Source organism: Bidens hawaiensis, unplaced genomic scaffold (assembly GCF_021521415.1).
Source record: "Bidens hawaiensis isolate Kalapana, Puna unplaced genomic scaffold, B.hawaiensis_p1.1 tig00027341_1, whole genome shotgun sequence".
Taxonomy (NCBI): Eukaryota; Viridiplantae; Streptophyta; class Magnoliopsida; order Asterales; family Asteraceae; genus Bidens; species Bidens hawaiensis.
Window position 1 is genome coordinate 34,732 of NW_027494429.1, and position 23,591 is coordinate 58,322.

Sequence of the window (23,591 nt, forward strand, 5' to 3'; positions counted from 1 at the left end):
TGACCAAAGCCGGACCGATTAAAATAACATTCTTAGAAACCAGAAACCGACCTATTATAATTAATCAGGTCTATTCCGAGTTGAGTCTCGCGTATCTTACATGGTTTATGTTCGCTTCTAACGTATATTAAAAACTATTTGACTACTTTACCCTTCCTCCTCTTCGATCCTCTACGTGTTGTTATTACAATAAATAAAGACCTATTCCATTCTCCTCCTTGAAATCTTCACACATCTCTTACACAATCCATGGAAGCAGCAGCAGCAGCAGCACCACCTGTCCACGTGGCAGAACTAACCTCCGGCGCCAGCGGCCGTATCATTCCGGTATTCAAAAACCTTCACCGGTCACTGTCCTCCGTCACCTCCATCCGCCGGATATTAATCTTCGTCCAATCAATCTTCCTCTGGTTCGTCTTCCACCTCCGCCGTTGTCCGCCGCCGAAGCGGAGGTTTTCGTTCCGGCGTCGAGAGGTTGTCGTCGAGGAGGAGGATGTGATCAGGCGGAGAACGCTCGCGGAGCAAATTCCGATGGTGACGTCAGCGGTCGAGGATGATGACGTCATGGGATGGAGTTGCAGGTGCCGTGCTGAAACGTTTTTGTTTTTTGGTAACGGACGTAACAACGCCTTGTTCTGCCGGTCGTGGATTCCGGTTTCTCATGAGATCAGGTGACGTCATACTCTTTTTTTTTTTTGTTTAATTATTACGAATTTTACGCAATTCTCAAGCGCTAGGTTATGAATTATGAATCTGTCACACTGTGTTCGAATTTTACTCATTTTTCGATTAGGCTGGTTTAACGAGCTCGGCTGATGAGTAGTCTTTCTAGCTCGAGCTCAACTCGGTTATTTCATTATTAATTAATTTTTATATATTTATATTTATTTTACATATATTTGCTTAATTATAATTTATAATATATATTATTTAGCTGTTTTTATCATAATTTTATACATGATATTAATTATTGAATAAATAAATAAATATATATATAATAAAAGTTACGGAGTATATAAATAACAAGCTTGTTTAGGCTTGCAGCGGCTCGTTTATTATTTATCAATTATCTTATATGTGGATATAATTAATTTTATGTATTTTAAGTTATTATATATTTTTATATATAGCATAATACATATTGTTTATTTATTTTATCATAATTTTATACACATTATTAATTTTTTAATAAATATATATTAAATAAAAATGATATAAATATCATGCTCTAGGCTCGCGAGCCAGGTCGAGCACGATAATTGAAGCCCGTGCTTGTTTACTTATTTTTAGGCTCGAGCTAGTTTAAGCTCGGCTTGATTTGAGTTTTTTAACGAGCCAATCTTAAGTAGCTCATGAGTGGCTTGGCACGTTTACGCCCCTAACTACGCTATATTCAATTAGATTGATGGGCTGAATTTTGGTTATGTATTTTTCTTTTGATGATCTTCATGCTTAAATTCAGCATGCAAAACTATTTGAGATCAAACATGTTCCTAGATGGTGATCAATTAACCTTAGTCATTGGTTATTGAGGGCTAGTTGATATTGTTCACTTAGGTTTGATTTTAAGTAATCTGTCATCTATATTTTGTACTTGAATCTAGGACTCTAGGTTTGGTTTCACCACTTAAAATATTTGATTTGTCATTCATTTGCCAATTGTCACTTAACAAGTTGATAACTTTGTTATCGGATTGTGAGATATTTCATTCTTTTAAAGGGTTATATTGTTCACTTCTGTAATTGAGCATTTTGAACCTGTGAATTCATATGATTTAGAACACACATATGGGAGAAATAAATTGGAATATATAGAAATCACTTTTTGAGCTTACAAAATTTTCCATTTCAATAGTTTATATTTGCTAATTCAACTGATATAATGTTTCCAGGGGCATTTTAATCATAATACACGGACTAAACGAGCATAGGTAAGTCATCCCATCAACTCCCTCATTTTTCTAACATCGTCAAAATCCTTAAATAGTGAACTATTTTTTAAATATATGATACATATTTACAGTGGGAGATATGCTGATTTTGCAAGGCAACTCAATTCATGTAACTTTGGGGTATATGCAATGGACTGGATAGGTAGGTATGTTGTGTTATATTATTGTTACCAGACAAATGCTGGCCATAACAATTGCCATAAAACTGCGTTCCTTAAAAATATATGCATCTTTTGTATAAATTTTATAAATTTATCCTTTTTTAGGTCATGGAGGTAGTGACGGTTTGCATGGATACGTACCTTCACTAGATTATGTCGTGGCTGATACCGTGAGTTAACTCCTGCATTCTCATACTTTCTTTTTCTATGTGTATTTGTTACTATATGTACATATATTCGCACATTTTGATTCTTTTATCTGTTTTCCAATTTATTAGGGGTCTTTCCTGGAAAAGATAAAGTCAGATCACCCAGGAATACCATGCTTTCTTTATGGGCACTCAACCGGTGGATCTGTCGTCTTAAAGGTACATATGTTAATAATATTTTTGTTACCATTCTATGTGGGAATGAATGGTGTATGCTTATGAAGTTTAATTTGACTACTGTTGACCAATTAGGCTGCTAGCTATCCTTACATTAGAGAACAAGTGGAAGGAATTATACTAACTTCGCCTGCGCTGCGTGTTACCCCTTCACATCCGATTGTTGGGGTAAGTATCCTACTTTAACATCATGTTCTATATTTGTCACAAGTGAAAAATAACAATTTTATAGTTTTATTCGTTCACTTGCACCATCTTATTTTGTGTGATGGACCTACTATCATATCTCTATTTATATTTCTTCTAGCACCTACGGTTGGGACCCGGGAAATAAAAACAGTACAAGTTGAGCAACATCAATGCATGATGATAAGATAAAACATTACAAGTTGAACAACATTAATGCATGATGATAAGATTCAATTCACAGCTAAAATGAATTTTATAATACATATACACATTTGTAGGGTGTAAACGAGCCAAGCCGCTTGTGAGTTACTCTGGATCAGCTCGCTGAAAGCTGAATTCGAACCGAGGTTAAATGATCTCGACCCCGAGCTTGAGCCTTAAAGTAAGCTTGTTTGGTATATGAGCCGAGCCTGAGCTTCACTATCGAGCTTGAGCCCTCTCATGTGCCTAAACGAGCCTATAATTTGTTCAAATTTTTATATTAAAAATGCATTTATATAATAATTGTAATGAGAGATAAAATTGTAATAAATATAACTAAATAATATATATTATCTTATATATTAAAATCATTAATAAAAAGTATATAAAATCTAGAAAAATATTTATAAATATATAAAAATTAAAATAAATAATAAGCGAGCCAAGCTTGTGTTTTAAAAGTTACTTACGAGTCGAGCTCGAGCTTTAGAAATACAACTTGAAACGAGCCGAGCTTAAATTTCAAAAACTACTCATGAGTGAGCCCGAGCTTTAGAAATAGAGATCGAAACGAGCTGAGCTCGAGCCAAGTCGAGTTTGGGCCTGGCTCGACTCAGCTCGTTTAAACTGCACATCATACTCAAAAAGACTTTAAATCGATATATGGAACTTCTATGATCATGCCAGAGGTGACAAATGGGCAGGTGTGGGCGGGCCAGGTTGGTTGGGCAACGGGTCATTCGCTATATGGGTTGGGTTGAATGTTTGTCGCCTTGGCCTGTTAAAATTTTAATTTGTGTCTAGTAAATGCAGTTTTAAGCTCTACAGTTTGTTAGTTTAACTGTTTTTATAGAAATAAGAATTAATAAAATTATATTTTTCATAAATAAGTTTTTATTTTTTCATTTACTAAGTAAATAAAAAAACTGAGTTCTTTACAGTGTATAGTATATGCCACCACAATTTTCATATAATTTATTTTTCTCATATGTACATAAACTACAAACTGCAATTACTTATTGATAGGAATCATACTCTAGTTTTAGTCATAATTGTCATTAGTCTATTTTGGGAGGGGTTAAGTGTAATTATATTTCTATAAATAGGTATCAATAGCTAATAGAGAAAGGAGAGTATGTTTTAGGTTTAAGATGGTATTGCCATGGCTCCCGCGTATGCGGTGAGAGAGGGCTAGGCCCGGGAATATCTTGTAATCTTTCTTTACGTTTATAATAATATAATCGTTCTTCCATTTTATCCCTATTATCCAATCTTCACATATATCAAACCCTATCACTTATTCAGTTATTCTTTATGTCTTAATGCAGGCCGTGGCTCCATTATTTTCACTTGTGGCCCCAAAATACCAATTCAAAGGTGCAAACAAAAGGGGTATTCCGGTATCTAGAGACCCTGCAGCACTCGTAGCAAAATACACCGACCCGTTAGTGTACACCGGGCCAATGAGAATCCGAACGGGCCACGAAATTCTTCGGATCTCGTCTCACTTGACCCGTAACTTTAAGTCAGTGACCGTACCCTTTTTCGTCCTGCATGGAACCGCTGATAAAGTAACAGATCCACTTGCTTCTCGAGATTTGTACAACCAGGCAGCTTCAAAGTGCAAGCACATAAAGCTGTATGACGGGTTCTTGCATGATCTTCTTTTCGAGCCTGAACGTGAAGAAATCGGGCTAGATATTATTGATTGGATGGAAACGAAGCTAAGTTTTCATCATTGATAAGTAAAATATTAGATATGATTGATTTTAATGGCTTGTTAAACAAAGTTTTATGTCTGAATTTGAATTAGGATTTGGATTCTTGGTGCTCAATAAATGTGTTTAGATTTGAAATTTTTGGTTTCAGTTATTTTTAATTTGGGTTTCTGTTAAAAAACTGTTCATATTATAAAAGTTGATTCTAATATCTGTGTTCTACAACTATTTGCTTAACTTTTGAATTCATAAGTAGCATTTGGTATACTTCTGTGGTTATTGATCCTAGTGGCCTAGAACGAACCGAACCACACGTGGCTAAACTATGTTACCATTTTAAGCAATTTGTCCTTCTTAAATTATAGATTGTACTGCAATCATGATTAATGCCTTGGTTATTGTTTCAACTTTTTAAAGAATTGGACAAAGACATGTTTAAACATGAACGTGTTCATTTCTAACATGTTACTCTACTCGTCCATCTTGTCACCTCTAGCAATATATTTTTTTTTGGTTAAATAACATATATGAAGGTAAAAAAAAAACTCTTCTTAGGCTAGGTTTATCAGTGACCCTAGTGTAAGGCATTCACCTTTTGACAAGAAAAGAAACGTTGTATTTAAATCAACAACCTTGGTCATTTGCACGACCCATGTCACAACCCACTTCATTGTCACATGGAACTTTGTTAGTGACTAGGTATGTTTTTTTTTTCTTTTTCATTTAAAACAACTAATTTTTAACATATATTTTGATTGTTGTTTAATAGCGCATGTTATTTAACTTTAAAAAAATAATAATCTAAAAGCACATTCTTGTTTTGTTTTTTTTTATAATCCTGTTGATATACATTTTATTAAAAAAACATAGTGCTTTCAAAAATATGTATTTTTCTAAAGGTATTTTTTTAGAAATCTGATATTATCTTATTTGTCACTTGCCCATATTATGTTGGGTTTTGTATGTGAATAAAATTAGTCTTATAGCTTGAAATAGATGACAATTTGAAATTAACACACTAAAGGGTATTTATTACAAACTTTCGTAATCTAAATCCTCTAAAGGATCTGTATATAATAATATCAAAATGTGTATTATATATTCGAGTACAGATAATATTATTCAACACATATAAATTCTTCTATAAAAATATATATTCTTTTATGCCACTAATTATAGTATAGCTAAAACTAATAGTATAAAGCACTTGCATATTAGATTGTTTGAATACCTATATATTGGTATAGGGTAAAGACCGATTAGTACATTAATGTGATATTACTAAAAAAAATCATTTAGTATATAATAAATAAAAATGTTGGTCAAACCATAAACTCTTTAGTTGGCCTAATAGTTTGCCAAGTGACGCTCTCATGTATTAACCTTTAATTTCTAATTAAATTTATTAATTTAAAACTAAAATTTAATTAAGATTTAAAACATTCCTTAGTCTTATCATTATCCTATCCATTCCTTATCTAGTCTTATTGTGGATTACAACTAAGGGAGTTTGATTCATATTGTAAAGTCATGTTCATTGTTTATCGTGGATAACCACCCTTTTTATTGATTATGATTGCCCAAATGACTTATTTACTCTTCTCACAAACCTGAAGTATATTGACTCTTGGTTTATATTTTGTTCCAAGTTGCGTGCAATAGATCCCCTTTGTCAATGACAAATTTGGATGTTACCATGATAAAAACATGATCAGAATCATTAGCGAGTTGGGAAGAAACCAATTGATCAGATTATTCTAGGTTATTTTGACCAAAAAACCTTATTTACAAGATCAAAAACATAAGCGGGTTGGGTAGAAGGTCAAAGTGACTAACGTCGTATGGATCGGTTGGAACCGGAACACTCCTTGTCCAATATTTTGATTAGCAATATGGTGTCACATATGAATACAAAAGCCTAATTATTTTGAAATCGAGCTGAAATGAATTTAAACAATCTTTCTTACCTTTTGACTGATTATAAATGTACAAATCGAACTGAATGAATGAGACAAGTGTTGGGTATTAAATCATGGTTAGTTTGGTTATTTTTTGTTGTGAATTGCAGGTAATAGTAGAAGCAATAATTGGGCATCAGATGGTCTCATCAATGGTTAGGGAAACTAACAATTAGTTCATATAAAAAAAATTATATATGCTTTGTTGCTATACAATGTATGGTTTGTTAATGTTTCAGTAAACATGTAGTAATTTATTTGTATAATATAAAACTTGCAACTTATTTATAATTTTAATGGAACTTTTTATTTTTCACTATTATATGTAATACGTTAGTTTAATCATATAACGTATTTCAAAAGATTTATCAATTATACCATTTTTATTGTCTAACCTGTGTAATACACGAATTTCTAACCTACTTATTTCAATAAACAAGTTAGAGATGGGTACGTTCACTACTAATACATTTTGACACTTGGTGACATGAAAGTGACATGAATATCTTTTGTTTGTCATTTTGAAAACGCTTTAATGATGTAAAAATATAAGAATGGATATTGAATAAGCTTATTGAAAAAATCATTATTTAATAAAAAAGTTAGCGCTCTGATGTCGAGTAACTCACGGATAAAAAACTTGTTTCAGTTCGTAAAATCAACAATGTTTAATATCTAATTTGTTAATAATTTCATAATATAAATAATATTCTTTTAACGAACCAATAAAAATAGTAATTTTACAATTAAATACATATACGTAATAAAATTACTATTTTTATTGGTTTGTTAAAAGAATATTATTATTATTATTATTATTAATTTTTAATTTTTAATTTTGTTTAGGCATAATAGTTGTACAAGCAAACTATCAAAATTCTCTGAACTAGAGATGAGAGATGAGTTCGGTACCGAACCTGTACTATCCTCAAAATCCCGACTTTCCTAAAAATTTTGTATCGGTATCAAAAATACATAGTTCGGTTTTGATACCGGCACCGAAGGCGAAGACAAAGGCAAAATTTCAATAAATACCGGTAACAAAGTGAACCGTACCGAATCCAATAGCCTACCAGTTTACTCATCCCTGTTTTGAACCGAAAAATGAAGAGGGAAAGGAACTAATATTCCCAACTGTTTTTAACAACTCTATAAAGAAAACAACTTTCTTTCTTCATAATTTCATTCTCTCCCAATTCCCACCAAATCAAACCTAAAACCCTAATTTCACACTTTCATTTCAAATTATCAAATTCATATTCAATCCACACACAGAACCTTCTTGCTTCAACCACCACTCTTTCCCACATTCAAAAGTTGTTGAGAAATTAGGGCTTACTTATTCAAATTCATCACCTTAAATCCCTCACAATGTATTCAACCATCATTTCATTGCAACAATGTGCGATTCTCTCGGGAACCTGTTCGTCCAGACGCGCGATAACGACGAGGAGGCCCTCCGGTTGGAGGAACTGCAGCGGTCGCCCACGTTCGTTAGGGCGAGAACCTCGGTGGTTAGGAATAGTTTTGGAGAGGTTGATGTTGGTGAGTGTAGTGAGGAGGAGAAGAAGAGAGTGGTGGAGAGGTTGGTCAGGAAGGTGAATTCGAACCCCAGGGTGCTTTTCGATAGGATTCGACAGCGCTTTGATAAGTAAGTTATGGTGTAATGATTAGTTTTAAGGTGTTGAGCGTGCACGGTTCGCTTTGGTCATTTGCCCCAACTGAAACCGATACTGAAGTCATCGGTTTTTCGTTTTGTTAGTTTGTCGGTTTTCAGTTCGATTCGGTTAAAATTTTTGCTAGATCTACATGAAATGGAGGGTATAAAACATGAAATTTACGAAATGGAGGTATAAAAGCTAGAAATATAAGTAAATATAAATGGTTTGGCTACGGATAATTACGGCTAACCAAAGGGGAAAAAATGATAACCGATTTTCAGTTAGTTAGGTTTTTGGTTAGTTGGTTTGGATTTTGGTTTCGGTTATTGCCCTGTTTCGGTTTAGTTAACGTTCGGAAACCAAAAAACTGAAACAACCAAAGCGAAACGGAAGTCATTGGTTAATCTAGTTTATTAAACAATCGGTTCAGTTTATTCGGTTGCTTGGTCAGGTTTCGGTTCTGATCGGTTGATTTCGGTTAATAAACAAAACCAAACTTGAGTTAAAATTTTTGCTTAGAAATACATGAAATGGAGGGGTATAAAATAGGAAATTTATGAAATGGAAGTATGAAAGCTAGAAATATATGAAAATATAATTGGTTCGGTTCGTTTAATTTTGTTAACCGAGAGGAAAAAAAAGATAACCAGTTTTTGGTTAATTCGGTTAATGTCGGTTCGGTTTTGTTGGTTTTTGGTTTGGTTATGCTTACGGTTACGTGGTATTCAGTTCGGTTACTGTATGAAACTGAAAAAAACGATCCGAAAAATCGAAAAAATAGAAGTGAAACGGAAACTGACGGTTTGGTTATATATATATATACATATATATATTGTAAAACCGAAATTACGGTTTGGTTTTGTTTTTGCATGAATAAAAACTGGGAAAACAAACCAAGTTTATAGATATTTCATTTTCTGTGTTTTTATTTGAGTAATTTATAAGAATTTAATAAACATGTAACTCAAACATTTTAGCCCATATGTATAATGATCAATTAGTTATCAATTAACAAAATTGAAGTAGGCCCAAATTTATTATTATTGGCCGAACTTTTTTCCTTGGCCCATAATTTTTAAGCTCATATGGCAAAACCGATAAACAGAAGAAACTGAAGGGTTTTAAAAAGTTTCAAAAACTGAAATTTCGCTTTTTGGTTCGGTTTTAGCCCAAAACTGACTCAAACAGAACCGTGCACACCCCAAGTGTGTGGTAAGTTTCAGATTATGTATGATTATTCGATTGTGTTCTTGCTAGTGTTGATCTGAAATTTCCAAAAGTTGAGGTTCGATTTGAAAACCTACGAATAGATGCATTTGTACATGTGGGGAGCAGAGCATTGCCTACCTTACCGAATTCGGTTTATAACATCAGTGATGTAAGTTTTTGGAGGAACAAAATAGTGTGTATTTTATAACTTTATATTTTCATTTTGGATTGGATATTCATTGACATGTTACATTCTGACACCTTCGTAAGGCTTTCTTGAGGAAATTAAGGATTTTTCCTGGCAGAAGAACAAAACCGAGCATTTTAAATGATGTTAGTGGAATTGTTAGACCTTCCAGGTAAACATTTATATCATAACTTTTGTTGAATATTACTACAGTAAACTGTTATAATGGGTACTATATTATTTCCTTAGTGATGACAAGGCTTAAACTCGGAAAAAGTTTTTAACTAAATTAGTCAACATAATGTTTTATTTATTTATTTATTTTTTTAAGCAACTAACTATGAGTTATTCTTATTTTTTAGTTTAAAGGAACCAACTTTTGGTAAAAACTTTTCTTCCTATTTTGGTTAAGCAGTTTTTTTTGCTGAAAATGGTCTTTTAACAAATTTGGATCAAATGTTAGTTTATTTTTATCTGTCATTTTACGAGTTAGAAAAATAATCCATCACCCAAAATAGAATTTTACCTCTTTACTTTATGTACAACTAGCCCTTCAAATAACTACTTACTGTTCAATTTAATGCTCATCTTTTAGATTAACTCTCCTTTTGGGCCCCCCAAGTTCCGGTAAAACGACACTACTTTTGGCTCTAGCTGGACGTCTTGGACATGAATTAAAGGTTTCCAGGATTTATTAAAATTTATCAAGATTTACCTTTTACAGTTATACTCAAGAAGTTAACGTTTAATTCGGATTTTGAGTATAACATATTGTATTTTGTGAAGTTGTCTGGGAAAATCACATATAACGGATGCGAGTTAAACGAATTTGTTCCTCAAAAAACTTGTGCATATGTCAGCCAGCAAGATTGTCATATGGCTGAAATGACAGTTAGGGAGACACTTCAGTTTGCAGAATGCTGTCAAGGTTTTGGTTATAAAAAAGGTAAATTCAAATTGATAGTTGATTGTGATTTATTTCAATATTTTAGTTATTTTATATAATAATGCGATTCTATGAAAATTGGTAACAGATATGATTATGGAACTTTTAAGAAGAGAGGAAAATGCTGGAATTAGACCAGATGAAGATCTTGATATATTTATAAAGGTGCATACTTTTACCTTCTATTTTTTTGTTTGTTAAAATATTCCAATTTTCAATAAATAACGTTTATGTATTTTCGGTTTAGACAGTGGCACTTGGAGAAAAGAAGACGAGTCTTGTAGTGGATTACCTTATGAAGGTACACTATCAAATGGTTTCAAAGATCAAATATTGACGATCGAATACTTACCATTGCTTTCAAGTGTTGTGTGATTCTGACATGTGTACAAAGATTTTAGGATTGGATATATGCGCGGATACACTAGTAGGAGATGAAATGCGTAAAGGGATTTCTGGTGGTCAAATAAAACGGTTGACTTCAGGAGAACTGCTAGTGGGACCCTCACGGGTTCTTCTCATGGATGAGATATCAACTGGCCTTGATAGCTCAACTACTTATCAAATCATTAACTACCTTAAACACTCAACTCGCGCTCTTGATGGGACAACTGTCATCTCGTTGTTGCAACCAGATCCTCAAACGTTTGAGTTATTTGATGATTTGATATTATTATGTGAAGGTCAAATTGTATACCAAGGGCCCCGCAATGCAGCTGTGGCTTTCTTTGCTTCTATGGGCTTTCATTGTCCGAAGAGGAAAAACGTGGCCGATTTTTTACAAGAAGTAAGTAACATCACTTGGGTTGCAAAATAGACACGGGTCAGATCGGGTTGCCCCATATAAGTGTTAATTGGCATAAAAGGACACATGTATATACTTATTAGATACATGATTATTGCGAAAGGGCATTTAGGTAATTTTGTTTTAAAAATCTCCAAGTTTATTTTTGAAAGCTACTTTTGACTTTTGAGTAGCTTATTTTCTAGGATCTTATTTTTCCAAAAAATAGATTTTATTTTTATTTTTTTATTTTCGAAAAGCTACATGCCAAGCATAAACTTTCTCCAAAAACATGTAATTGTCTTTAAATAATTAGTGTGTTAGATATGATTATAAAAGTTAATCCTTTTATCAGTTTACAGCCCAGTTTTGAACAAAATGATTTAGATGGCTTTATGCTTTAAAATACCCTTTGGGCAACTTTCAAATTGTTTGATCTCTACACATCACCTCATCTTCTTTTGAACTTTAATTTTTCTTTTTGCACATAGGTTACATCAGTAAAAGATCAAGAACAATATTGGTCACTTGATGAACATTATGAATATATTCCCGTTGAAAAGTTTGTAGAAGCATTTCAATCAAATTTTCTTGGTCGTTCTTTATCACGTGAGCTGGCTATTCCTTTTGACAAACACCAAAATCATCCAGCCGCCCTTTCTTACCACACTTATGGTGTAAAAAGAATGAAGCTACTCAAGATTAGTTTTCAGTGGCAGATGTTACTTCTGAAACGCGAGTCATTGGTTTATGTCTTCAAATACTTTCAGGTAATGTTATTGATTTTTACCAGGCGTTATTTAAATCATTAAACAACAGGCATGTAAACAAAACGAACACGAACGGAGTATGTTCATGTTCGTTTGTTTAACTTTAACCAAACAAGCGATCGAACGCAAGCTATTAAACAAACAGAGTTTTCTAGTTTGTGTTTGTTAAGAAAAAAAGTGTGTTTGTGTTCGTTTATGTTCGTTCATTAATAGTATAAACGAACGGTTCATTAATAGTATAAACGAACAGTTCATTAACGTAAACGAACGGACATAACAGTTAAAGATGAAAGAACATAACTGAGTGAACGGACAGTACATGTGTTCATTTACGTTCTGTTGGGCCTAAAAAAAATGAACAGAATATGTAAACGAGAAAACATAAATGAATGTAAGTGAACGGACATAAATGAACAAACGTTGATGAACATGATTGAACGAACAGTACATGTGTTCATTTACGTTCTTTTAACTAAATGAACAAAAAAGAATGTTCATGTTCGTTCGTTTATTAAATTAATGTACATAGACGAATTTCCCGTTTAACGGTTCACAAACAGTTCACTGAACGTTCTGTTAGTTTGCAAGCCAAATTAACAAGATACTATGCACCGATTCTTAACTCTATCAGCAGCAGCTCATTTTTTTTCTTTGGAATTTTTGTTTTACAAGTAAACTTTTACTTTCATTAAAACAACAATTACTTATTTTTATTACTAAAAACGTAATATGCAGATAAAGACAACATAAAAAAAAGAAGACAAAACGCACCTTTTGTTGTAGCAGTTGGTTGCTTGAGTTATGAATTGAGGCATAGTATCTTACAAATTTCTTTTCTATTTATTTGTCTTCAAAATATCGACTTGAAGTTATTTACTTTTTATTATTTTTTGCAGCTTATGTTGGTGGTTTTAGTTATGTCTAGTGTATTTTTTCGTACAACTTTGCATCGCAATTCACTTGATGATGGTGGAGTTTATCTTGGTGCTCTTTATGCAATTGTTATGATATTATTCAACGGTTTTATGGAGGTTCCGATGTTAATAGCCAAACTTCCTGTTATATACAAGCACAGAGATTTACATTTCTACCCCTGTTGGGTTTACACTCTTCCTTCTTGGCTTTTAAGTATTCCTTCATCAGTTATAGAATCAGGTGTTTGGGTGGCTGTCACATATTATCTTGTTGGTTTTGATCCCCAAATTTCAAGGTACACTCTCTTCAATTCAAGTACTTTTATTTTGTTATTTAATTAGCATTTACTTTTATTATGTTAAAATCTGCAGATGCTTAAAGCAGTTCTTGTTGTACTTCTTGTTGAACCAAATGTCAATCGGTCTTTTTCGTGTGATGGGATCTTTAGGCAGAAATATGATAGTGGCTAATACTTTTGGATCTTTTGCCATGCTGGTTGTTATGGCACTTGGTGGATTTATATTGTCTAGAGGTATATTTTTAATATGTATCCATCTCAATATTTTAAATAGGACACATTTTATAACAAAGTTACCAACTCCGGGCTGATTTCTATTGCTGGTAACCATATTTTTAAGCCAAAAAAGCTATCGAAGTTTAAAAAAAGTATGTTTTCAGGTAATTCACCTAAGATGGCCAGTTTTTACACACTGGAAAAAAGTCAATATCGTTATAAGTTACCAACATGGCAGTTGTTACTCGTTACCCATTATGAGCGGTTTAAACGAGCCAAACCACTTGTGAGATACTCGAGATCACCTCACTAAAAGCTCGAATCGAGCCGAGCTTAAATGACCTCGAGCCAAAATAAGCCTGTTTAATAAATGAGTCCAAACCTGAGCTTCACTTATCGAGCTCGAGCTAGCTTGCTAGCCTAAGCAAGCCTATTATTTATCTAATTTTAATTTAGTATATTTAACATAAATTTATATGATAATAATTATATATAAAATTATGATAAAATAACTAAATAATACATATTATTTCATATATAAACTATTAAATTATAATTGTATTAAAAAACTAACTGCAAATGTACATAAACTAATTGATAAATAATAAACGAGCCGAGCTCGAGCTTGCAAAATTACTCTAGAGCTGAGCTCTAGCTCTCATAAGTTAAAACAAGCGGAGCTCGAGCTCGGCTCATCGTTTACATCCCTACCCATATCTTTTAATAAGAATTTTTGAAAGTTGGTTACTTTTGTATGCAATTAGGTCAATAAAGTGTGCTTATTGAAAGTAAATTAATTTTAATAATTTTATTGCAGATAGCATCCCGGCTTGGTGGATATGGGGCTACTGGTTTTCGCCTTTGATGTATGCTCAAAATGCTGTTTCAGTCAATGAATTTTTAGGGGATACTTGGCATAAGGTAAGAATTATCTCTTGGCTGAAAATTACAGTTTTACCCTTTGACCCGTTAACAATAACATATACTCATATTTGTATGGTGTGCAGGCAGCTGGAAACAACACTAAACTCCCTTTGGGAACTATGCTACTGAAAGTGAGAAGCTTGTTTCCTGAAGATTACTGGTATTGGATTGGAGTTGGTGCTTTACTTGGTTACACAATTTTATTCAACATTCTCTTCACATTATTCCTTACATATCTTAATCGTAAGTTTTTATTCTCTTCACGTTATTTATATAGCATGTTGGAATATTATAAAATGACAAAGGGCCCCTAATTTAAAGCTATTGTCACGTCTACAGTTGTAAAATGACAAAAGTGCCATTAAAATGTTTCAGTCGTCAATCTAGAGTTGATTCTTTGAGTAAAGCTAGGGGCAATTTTGTCATTTTTAACCTCTCAATGTGACAAAAGATCTAAATTTAGAGCTTTTTATCATCATACAGTTTTCTGGCATATCTTTTTTTGTTGGAAACAACATTAATGAAAGATCATAAAGATGTGTTTTTGTTTGTTTTTTGTATATATAGCTCTTGGAAACCATCAAGCAGTTGTCCCTAGGGAGACCGCAAAGTCACAGAAGGCGAAAAATGGGATTATGTCTTCTATTATTCAGTTAAAAGATTACTTACAGCGTTCGCATTCATATGCTGGTATGAAATTGGAATCTATATAGTTGTGTAAATCAAGGTTGACTAGTCAAATGTAACTGTTTTCTTCAATGTTCACCCTTTACTGTAGGTGCTGAAGTCAAAAGTCAAAGAGGAATCGTTCTTCCATTTCAGCCACTCGCCATGTCTTTCCGCAACATTAGTTATTACGTCGATGTCCCACGTGTATGTTATACTTTTACAAAAACAATGTTATTTTTACTTGTCTATCATCTCATTAAATCTTTGCTTTAGGAATTAAAGCAACAAGGTCTATCAGTCAACAAATTACAACTATTAGTCAACATAACTGGAGCTTTTAGGCCAGGTCTACTAACCGCATTGGTCGGTGTTAGTGGGGCCGGTAAAACCACTCTTATGGATGTCTTATCTGGCAGAAAAACCGGTGGTCATATCTCAGGCCAAATTTATGTTTCGGGTTACCTTAAAAACCAAGAAACATTTGCAAGAGTTTCTGGTTACTGTGAACAAAACGATGTTCATTCCCCGTGTTTGACTGTTTATGAAGCACTGATGTTTTCAGCTTGGCTTCGATTACCTTCTGATATTGATGTGAGGACGAAAAGGGTAAGAACTCATTTTATTAGATAATAATCAGATAATCAGTTGCAAACACATCTATTTTTAGAGTGAAATACAGTTTGTCTTTGTGGTTTGACCTGAATAACCCTTTTAGTCCGTTAGTTTAAATTTGACTTTCTCAGTCCAGTAGTTTCACTTTCGTTTCAATGAAAGTCCAGCCCACTAACTCCATCCAAATTTTCTGTTAACGTTTTATTTAAAGGACTAAAATACCCTTACATTATTTTGTGTTAGTAAAATGATTTTTGGGACCCACTTAAAAATATAATATATTAATACCATAGATTGTACCGATATTATAGTATAGTATAGTATATAAATATAATATACTTTGTATATAAATATAATATACTTTGTTTCAAAGTGGGTCCCAAAGATTTGTTATTTTGACCAACACAAATAATCCAAGGGTATTTTGGTCTTTTAATAAAAAGTTAACAAAGATATTTGGACGGTGTTAGTGGGCTGGACTTTCATTGAAACGAAAGTGAAGCTATTGGACTAAAAAAGTCAATCTTATACTAATAGGCAAAGGGTTATTGGCCGAACCATAAAAACTAAAACCGTCTTCAAAATATATATATATTTTTTTAAAATTTGAATTTCAGGACTTTGTAGCAGAGGTTATGGAACTTGTGGAACTAAGTCCACTCAAGGGAGCTCTAGTTGGTCTACCTGGAATTGATGGCTTATCAACCGAACAACGAAAAAGATTAACAATTGCAGTTGAGTTAGTTGCAAACCCATCTATAGTATTTATGGATGAACCGACTTCGGGTCTTGATGCACGGGCTGCTGCCATTGTTATGAGAACGGCTAGAAATATTGTCAACACGGGCCGTACCATTATTTGTACCATCCATCAGCCGAGCATAGATATTTTTGAATCTTTTGATGAGGTAGCAATTTCAACCTATTTAAAAATTTATAAGTTGATTTTTGCTGTCCATTTTTTACGGGTCAAATGCGTACAATTAAAAAATTTAGCCCAAAACATAAACGGGTCGAAAGTCTCCTGGAGTACTGTTTTGATGCATAAAGGCTGATAAAGCCCTAAATTTTTAATGTAAAAAGTACATTTTTTGAACTGTTTTGGCCCGAACCTGTTTTGGCCTGTTAACCCAACACTAACAGATTCATCTTACAGCTTTTATTGATGAAACATGGCGGAACGCTCATTTATGCTGGTCCTTTAGGCACCGGGTCCCACAAACTTATACAGTTTTTTGAGGTTTGTGTTTCTTTATAATAAATATGTCATTGATTTTCAAATTTTTATAATATATCTTTTTTAAATTTGCTTAAATATTGAGTTCTTTTTTAGGCGGTAAAAGGAGTTCCTAAGATCCGACCTGGATACAACCCGGCTACCTGGATTCTTGAGGTTACTTCAGTGACAGAAGAAAACCATCTTGGTGTAGATTTTGCTGAAATCTACCGTGAATCAGATCTATATTTGTAAGCTAATATATAAATTTATACATTTTGTTTATAATGGCTTTATTTTAACAAGTCAGTTCTTAATCTTGATATGTTTTTTTTTTGTTTTTTAGGCAAAACCAAGAACTAGTTGAGAACCTGAGCAAACCAGACAGGAATTCAAAATTCTTGAGTTTTCCAACCAAATATTCTCAGACATTTTTGGGTCAGTTCTATGCATGTCTTTGGAAGCAAAATCTGTCCTACTGGCGGAACCCACAATATACAGCTGTACGGTTTTTCTACACAGTCATCATATCATTGATGTTCGGCACAATGTGTTGGAAATTCGGCACTAAAAGGTGAGTTATTTTAATATAAAATGAATATTTTGATTTAGGGATAGTGATAGTTGCATAAAAAGGCATCGATCTTTGGCATTGTTTTTAGTTACTTGTAAGAAATGTTGACTTGGAAGTAAGTTTTGACCATGTTGTCTTTGCTGACGAGGCACTGATGTGGCACTCACGTGCTTATGAAACCAGCTGATTTTGATCATTACCTCAAAATCTCAAATCATAATTTTGAAAGCTTGAATTTCTTTTCATTTTGTATTTTGCCCAAATAAGCTCACTACCTAAAATAGAAATCATACAAAAGGTAGTTATTTTGACTATTAATCAAATAATTCATATTTTTTTTTTCAGGGAAACACAGCAGGATATTTTTAATGCAATGGGATCAATGTATGCAGCAGTTTTATTTATTGGAATTACAAACGCGGCTTCAGTCCAACCGGTCGTTTATGTCGAACGGTCTGTTTCATACCGAGAAAGAGTAGCAGGAATGTATTCCGCTTTACCATTTGCATTTGCACAGGTACATTGTTCTTAAATGTTTATACTGTCAAAACATATATTTTTTAATCAGCATATAATGTGTTTTATATGTTAAATTCAGGTTGCAATAGAGTTCCCTTATGTGTACGTGCAATCGCTTGTATACAGCCTTATTTTCTACTTCTTGGCTTCATTTGAATGGAGCTTTTTGAAATTATTTTGGTACATATATTTTATGTACTTCACATTGCTATACTTCACCTTCTTTGGAATGATGACTATTGCTGTTACACCCAACCATAACATTGCCGCGATTGTCGCTGCTCCATTTTACATGTTGTGGAACCTTTTCAGTGGATTTATGATAACTCGAATGGTAACTAAACTTTTATTATTATTATTATTATTATTATTATTATTATTATTTATCTTTGTACTTTATAACAGGTTTAATTTCATATAAGCTCTTAGAAACTTGAAAATTTTCATATGTACCCAACTAAAACTAAAAATATCGCATATATAACCCAGCTTTAATGAATTTTTATTAAATGACCATTCTACCCTTTTCCGTTATATTTGTTTAAACCCTCTGTTTTTTTAGTTTGGATTTCCTCTTTGTTCTCTCGATGGCAGATAATCGAACATCAAATATGTGTTCGAATCTGATAATCTAACCATGTATAATCGCATGATAATCGAACGTTAAGCAATCTAACTCAAATCAAATAGTTGAAGCACATATAATTGAATCTGTCTCCATTTTTTAAAAAAATTAAGCTAAAATGGGTTAATAATCAATTGAAGTTAAAGAAGGGCATATATGAAATTTTAATGTTTTAGAAAATTAAGGGTGAAAATTGTCATTTATTAAATTGTATTTAACTGCTCTGTAAGGGCGTATATGATATTTTTAGTTCTGTTGATGGTATATTTGATATTCGATCTGTAAGTTATTTTAAATGTTGATGAACAGAGGCTTCCTATATGGTGGAGATGGTATTATTGGGTGAATCCAGTATCATGGAGTTTGTATGGGCTGCTGACATCACAATATGGAGATGTTGATGAGCCCTTAAAGCTCGCTGACGGTTTGCATTCGGTTCCATTAAGACAGTTTCTTGAAGACGAGTTAGGGTACCGCCAGCAATTCTTGGGTGTTGCCGCCACTGCGGTGGTGGGATTTTGTCTTTTGTTTGCAGTGACATTTGCATTTACTATGAAATGCTTCAACTTTCAAAGGAGATAAATGTGTGTAAATTGTAAAGGCTCTAACAAACAAGGATTCTTGTCATATTACACCAAAGTATGTAATTATAATTAGCATTAAATGGTAAAACATGATTATATGTTCCATAAAATGGTATGAACTTTTTGAATGGGTAATGTTGACTCAAATGGGTTAAAGATTTGGGATTAGATTCAAATAGTTAAACCGACCAAACCACATGGACTCGAATAAAAGTTTACTCAAACAATAACACTGATTGTTTTGAGAACCTGTACCGCTTGGGCACCACACATGCTAGTTGGGCAGGGGATAATCGACTTGTCATAATAAGCCGAAAACAACATGCACCATCGCGGGCTTGACCCTTTCGGTTGAGTAATATCACATACTACTGTAATCTGGGTTCAACCACCTGATTTTGCAATTTTTGGTGTATAGTCGATAAATTACTTAAATCAGCAAAACTAAAGCAAGTCAAGATCAAGAAACCAAGATTCAAGGCACAACACACCATATATTTTAAAGTTCAAATTAAAGGATTTTATGTAAACAAGTTTGTAATCAAATTGATCTTAGAAAATCTACTGCAGGTTAAGATAGCATAACAATTCATAGGTCAAAAACATGTTTTGAAAAAACTTATATAAATCCTAAAATAAAGAAAAAATGAAACAAAACAACTTGCTAAACTGAAAGAATCAAGAACTGGCGCATAAAGTCATCAAGCCTCATTTGGCAATCTGCTCTTCATTTTCATCTTTTCTGCATAATGAAACATAATGATTGTAACTATTATCTTGTATATGGATTTATCTTTCTAAACTATTATTATGATACAAAGATCATTGTAACTCAACTTCGAACATTATAAGAACTTATGCATGGGTAAAAATAATGTTACCTTGTGACTAATATCGGGAATGTAAGAAAGTTTAGCTAGGCGATGCGAGTGCTTCCCAACACTTTGGAGAGTATTCATTCTTAGAGTTATTAAGCCATCGGGAATGGATTGTTTGAAGTTTTTCCATGATAATGACTCAAACATGTTAGGACTTAGGGGAATAGTTTCTTTCCGGGGCAACATTTCAAACATCAAAGAGTTGAGATTAGCTCGTTACAGACAGGTTACGTTGTCTACCGAATGTTAAGGATCTGGATAGAATTGAGAGATGGAGATGTAAAACTTAAAGAGAACTAGATTATGACAGTATAAAATCCCCAACATAATAAAAACATCATGTTCGTGTCTTTAAAGGTGTTTGCTTCATCATGATGAAAACCATTCAACCAATCCATATACCACAACCTCCTCCTCCTCCTCCTCATCATCATCGTACTCAGTATATCCCACCAATAGCAAAGCTATGGTAGGGTCTAAGAAGGGTAAGATGTAGACAGCCTTACCTCTACCCCATACGTATAGAGAGGCTGCTTTCGATGAGACCCCCGGCTCGATAGTAGTTTTGCATCAAGCCTTAGACATAAGACACATAACATCAACCATCGGGACACCGACCGATTAGTGCATGTACCCTTGTCTTTCGGCTATCAACGTCACCACATGATGTCTGATTAACCTTCCGCCACTTTTAATGTTATTTTCACAAGATTAGTAAAATACCGTCAAAATTAGCGCAACTTCACTTTTGCTCATCCGAGGGTTCACACATATATACATTATATGCGCGCACCGGAAGCAGGGCGTATACTCACAACCTAATTAATGATTTTAAGATTGCGCATTTTATCAGACGGCCACACTACTCGAAATTAAAAAAATACTTCAATCAAATTTCTCAACTTATTCAACCAACATGGATAAAGAGTCTCTAGATATTGGAAATCTTTCATTACATGGGAAATACCTTTAATCCATGTTGGTTGAAGATGCATTTCCAAATTTCAAGGAGTTTGATTGTCTTCCGCCACTTGGTAAAGTGCGCAATCTTAGGATCATCAGGTTGTGGCATATGGGCTGTTCGAAGGCCTTTCATCGTAAGCACCTCAGAAGACACGAACATGATGTTTTGTTATGTACCTTTACTAGTTAATGTTTTAGTTATTTATTTTTATGAATTTTGCATGTAGTGGGTGGTTAGGGTTTTACCCATGTTCTCACGTTTAGTTGTTTAGTTCCTATTTTCTTGTTCTAGTAATCCTTTATAAGGAATTTAGGTTTCGTATGAATATTATGAATGAAAAATGATGATTTAACAATCAAAGTCTCTTCCAAAAATCTATGATTTCTAATCTGGTTTCTATCTATTTTCTTTGGACCATTTGATTGTTGGAAGTAATTTCAGACTCTAGTCACAAGTCGGTGAACTTGAAGGACCAATATTGACAAGTAGGTCATAGTGGTTATGTTTCCTAATTGTATTGTAATTATAATAGGTAATGTCTTTGATAGCAAGTTAGGTTAGTCCTATATAAACCAAGTCATGGTTAGACATTATAGATAGGGTGTGATGTGAGGTGCAACCGAGTTAGGGTTCATCTATAGACACACACGAGATGTAACCGGGTTAGGGTTCATCTAAGGTGAGGTTGGTGTAACCGAGTTAGGGTTCATCGAGAGTCAAACCAGGTTAGGGTTTGAGGGTTTGTAATCAGTTTTTTTAGTTAGATTTTCTGATTAATATAAACGAGAGTTATTCGTTTAGTTTGTGTGTGTTGATTATCGATACGGGACTTGAATTGGTATCAGAGCCAAGTTCAAGAAATTGATAATCAGTTAACTTTGATCGGCGGTGAGGCGGATCAACGGTATAGTGATCGCCGGTTAGCGGTGGCTTGAGGAGGAGCTATCACTGGCGCATGTTGGAACCAAGTTGGGTTTCCGAATTGGGTTCTATTTGTTGAAGTAGATCAGTCGGACTTGTTAGTTACGGCGGCGGAATTACGGTTCTTTGGCAGTGGTGAGTGGCTGCAGGTTAGGCAGACTTGTGGCGGCAGTTGTTCATTGAAATAGGTTTAGGTGGTGAATAATTCGGTTTCTTTGTTGACGTGAAGGTTTCGTACGTTTAGGTGCAAACAAAGTCAACATACAGATTATTTGTTGAAGTGGGGTTGTGCACAGGCTATGAAAAAGTAACAAATTATTTCTTAGCTATTGTCCAAGAAGTGGTTTTTATTACTTATTTACAAAGAAAAAAAGGTGGATTTATTTTTGCTACTGTCGAATAGTTCAAGAAAACATATAAACAAGTTGGTTTATATCTTTTTTGTTTTTTGGTTCAACAAGTTTTAGTTGATTATTATTGTTGGTTTTTTATTTGGATTGAACAAGACGGTTTAATTCAGAGTTTGCTTTATACGGGTTAAACGAGTTAGGTTTTAACCAAGGTTTGAGCAAGCGTGTTCGGTTCTGAAAAGTTGTTCAGGATTGATTGGTTTGTATTTGTTCCAACAAAGTGGAGAAAGAGGGGTTGTGCGAGACAACTACGGACATCAATCTGAGCGATTTAGATTGCGTGAAAATTGATCACCTGCGAGGGGTGTGAAATTTACCTGAGCGATTCAGGGAGGTACAGTGTGATACTGGTGTTTACCTGAGTGACTCGGGTGGTGCGTTGTGATACCGGTGAAGAAGAAAATTGTCAATCTGTGGCAGATTGATCAAAAATTGAGACAGATTGTGTGAAGCAATCAAGAAAGAGACAAGATTTCGGTTGTGTGAAGCAATCAAGTTTGTTTACCAAGGTTTTGATTTGAAGAATGTGCTTGTGTTTTGATTCAGGAACAAACGAAGATCAAGGAAGATTGTTGTTCGCTCGATTAGATGACCGGAATCGCAACCAAAGGAATGGTTATGCGTTTTCATACGACTGAGTGAATGGTCGGGGACAAGGTCACAGAGGTAGTCGAGTTCGAAGGAGCCGAAGAACACATCTATGGATCAAGAAAGTTCCGAGAAGAACAAGGCCAAGATGGTTGTGAAAGCCGAGATGGTCACGATCGCGGTTCAAATCAGACAAGGAAAAAGAGACATGCTCGGAGTTGAAGATCCGCATATTTCGAGTCAGAAATTAGGGAGTGATTGTTGGAAGTAATTTCAGACTCTAGGCACAAGTCGGTGAACTTGAAGGACCAATATTGACAAGTAGGTCATAGTGGTTATGTTTCCTAATTGTATTGTAATTATAATAGGTAATGTCTTTGATAGCAAGTTAGGTTAGTCCTATATAAACCAAGTCATGGTTAGACATTATAGATAGGGTGTGATGTGAGGTGCAACCGAGTTAGGGTGCATCTATAGACACACACGAGATGTAACCGGGTTAGGGTTCATCTAAGGTGAGGTTGGTGTAACCGAGTTAGGGTTCATCGAGAGTCAA

General features: G+C 33.9%; 2 protein-coding genes across 2 annotated transcripts; both read left to right on the forward strand.

The window, feature by feature from the left end:
- Positions 1 to 249: 249 nt before the first annotated feature.
- On the forward strand, positions 250 to 4,782 carry LOC143575357 (uncharacterized). Its single transcript, XM_077059758.1, has 7 exons — positions 250 to 671; positions 1,893 to 1,931; positions 2,024 to 2,094; positions 2,219 to 2,283; positions 2,392 to 2,481; positions 2,575 to 2,667; positions 4,218 to 4,782. Exons 1-7 carry the CDS (start codon positions 250 to 252, stop codon positions 4,629 to 4,631), a joined length of 1,194 nt encoding a protein of 397 aa, XP_076915873.1. The 3' UTR covers positions 4,632 to 4,782.
- Positions 4,783 to 7,965: 3,183 nt separating this feature from the next.
- LOC143575354 (ABC transporter G family member 32-like) lies at positions 7,966 to 19,462 on the forward strand. The gene is made up of 23 exons (XM_077059756.1): positions 7,966 to 8,216; positions 9,484 to 9,604; positions 9,706 to 9,794; positions 10,218 to 10,302; positions 10,409 to 10,568; positions 10,657 to 10,733; positions 10,816 to 10,869; positions 10,963 to 11,355; positions 11,844 to 12,122; positions 13,019 to 13,332; positions 13,409 to 13,569; positions 14,369 to 14,472; positions 14,559 to 14,718; positions 15,043 to 15,165; positions 15,254 to 15,348; positions 15,418 to 15,750; positions 16,374 to 16,664; positions 16,913 to 16,996; positions 17,090 to 17,223; positions 17,319 to 17,546; positions 17,892 to 18,063; positions 18,145 to 18,399; positions 19,000 to 19,462. The coding sequence occupies exons 1-23, from the start codon at positions 7,966 to 7,968 to the stop codon at positions 19,270 to 19,272; spliced, it is 4,236 nt and encodes a 1,411-aa protein (XP_076915871.1). The 3' UTR covers positions 19,273 to 19,462.
- The last annotated feature ends 4,129 nt before the right edge of the window (positions 19,463 to 23,591 follow it).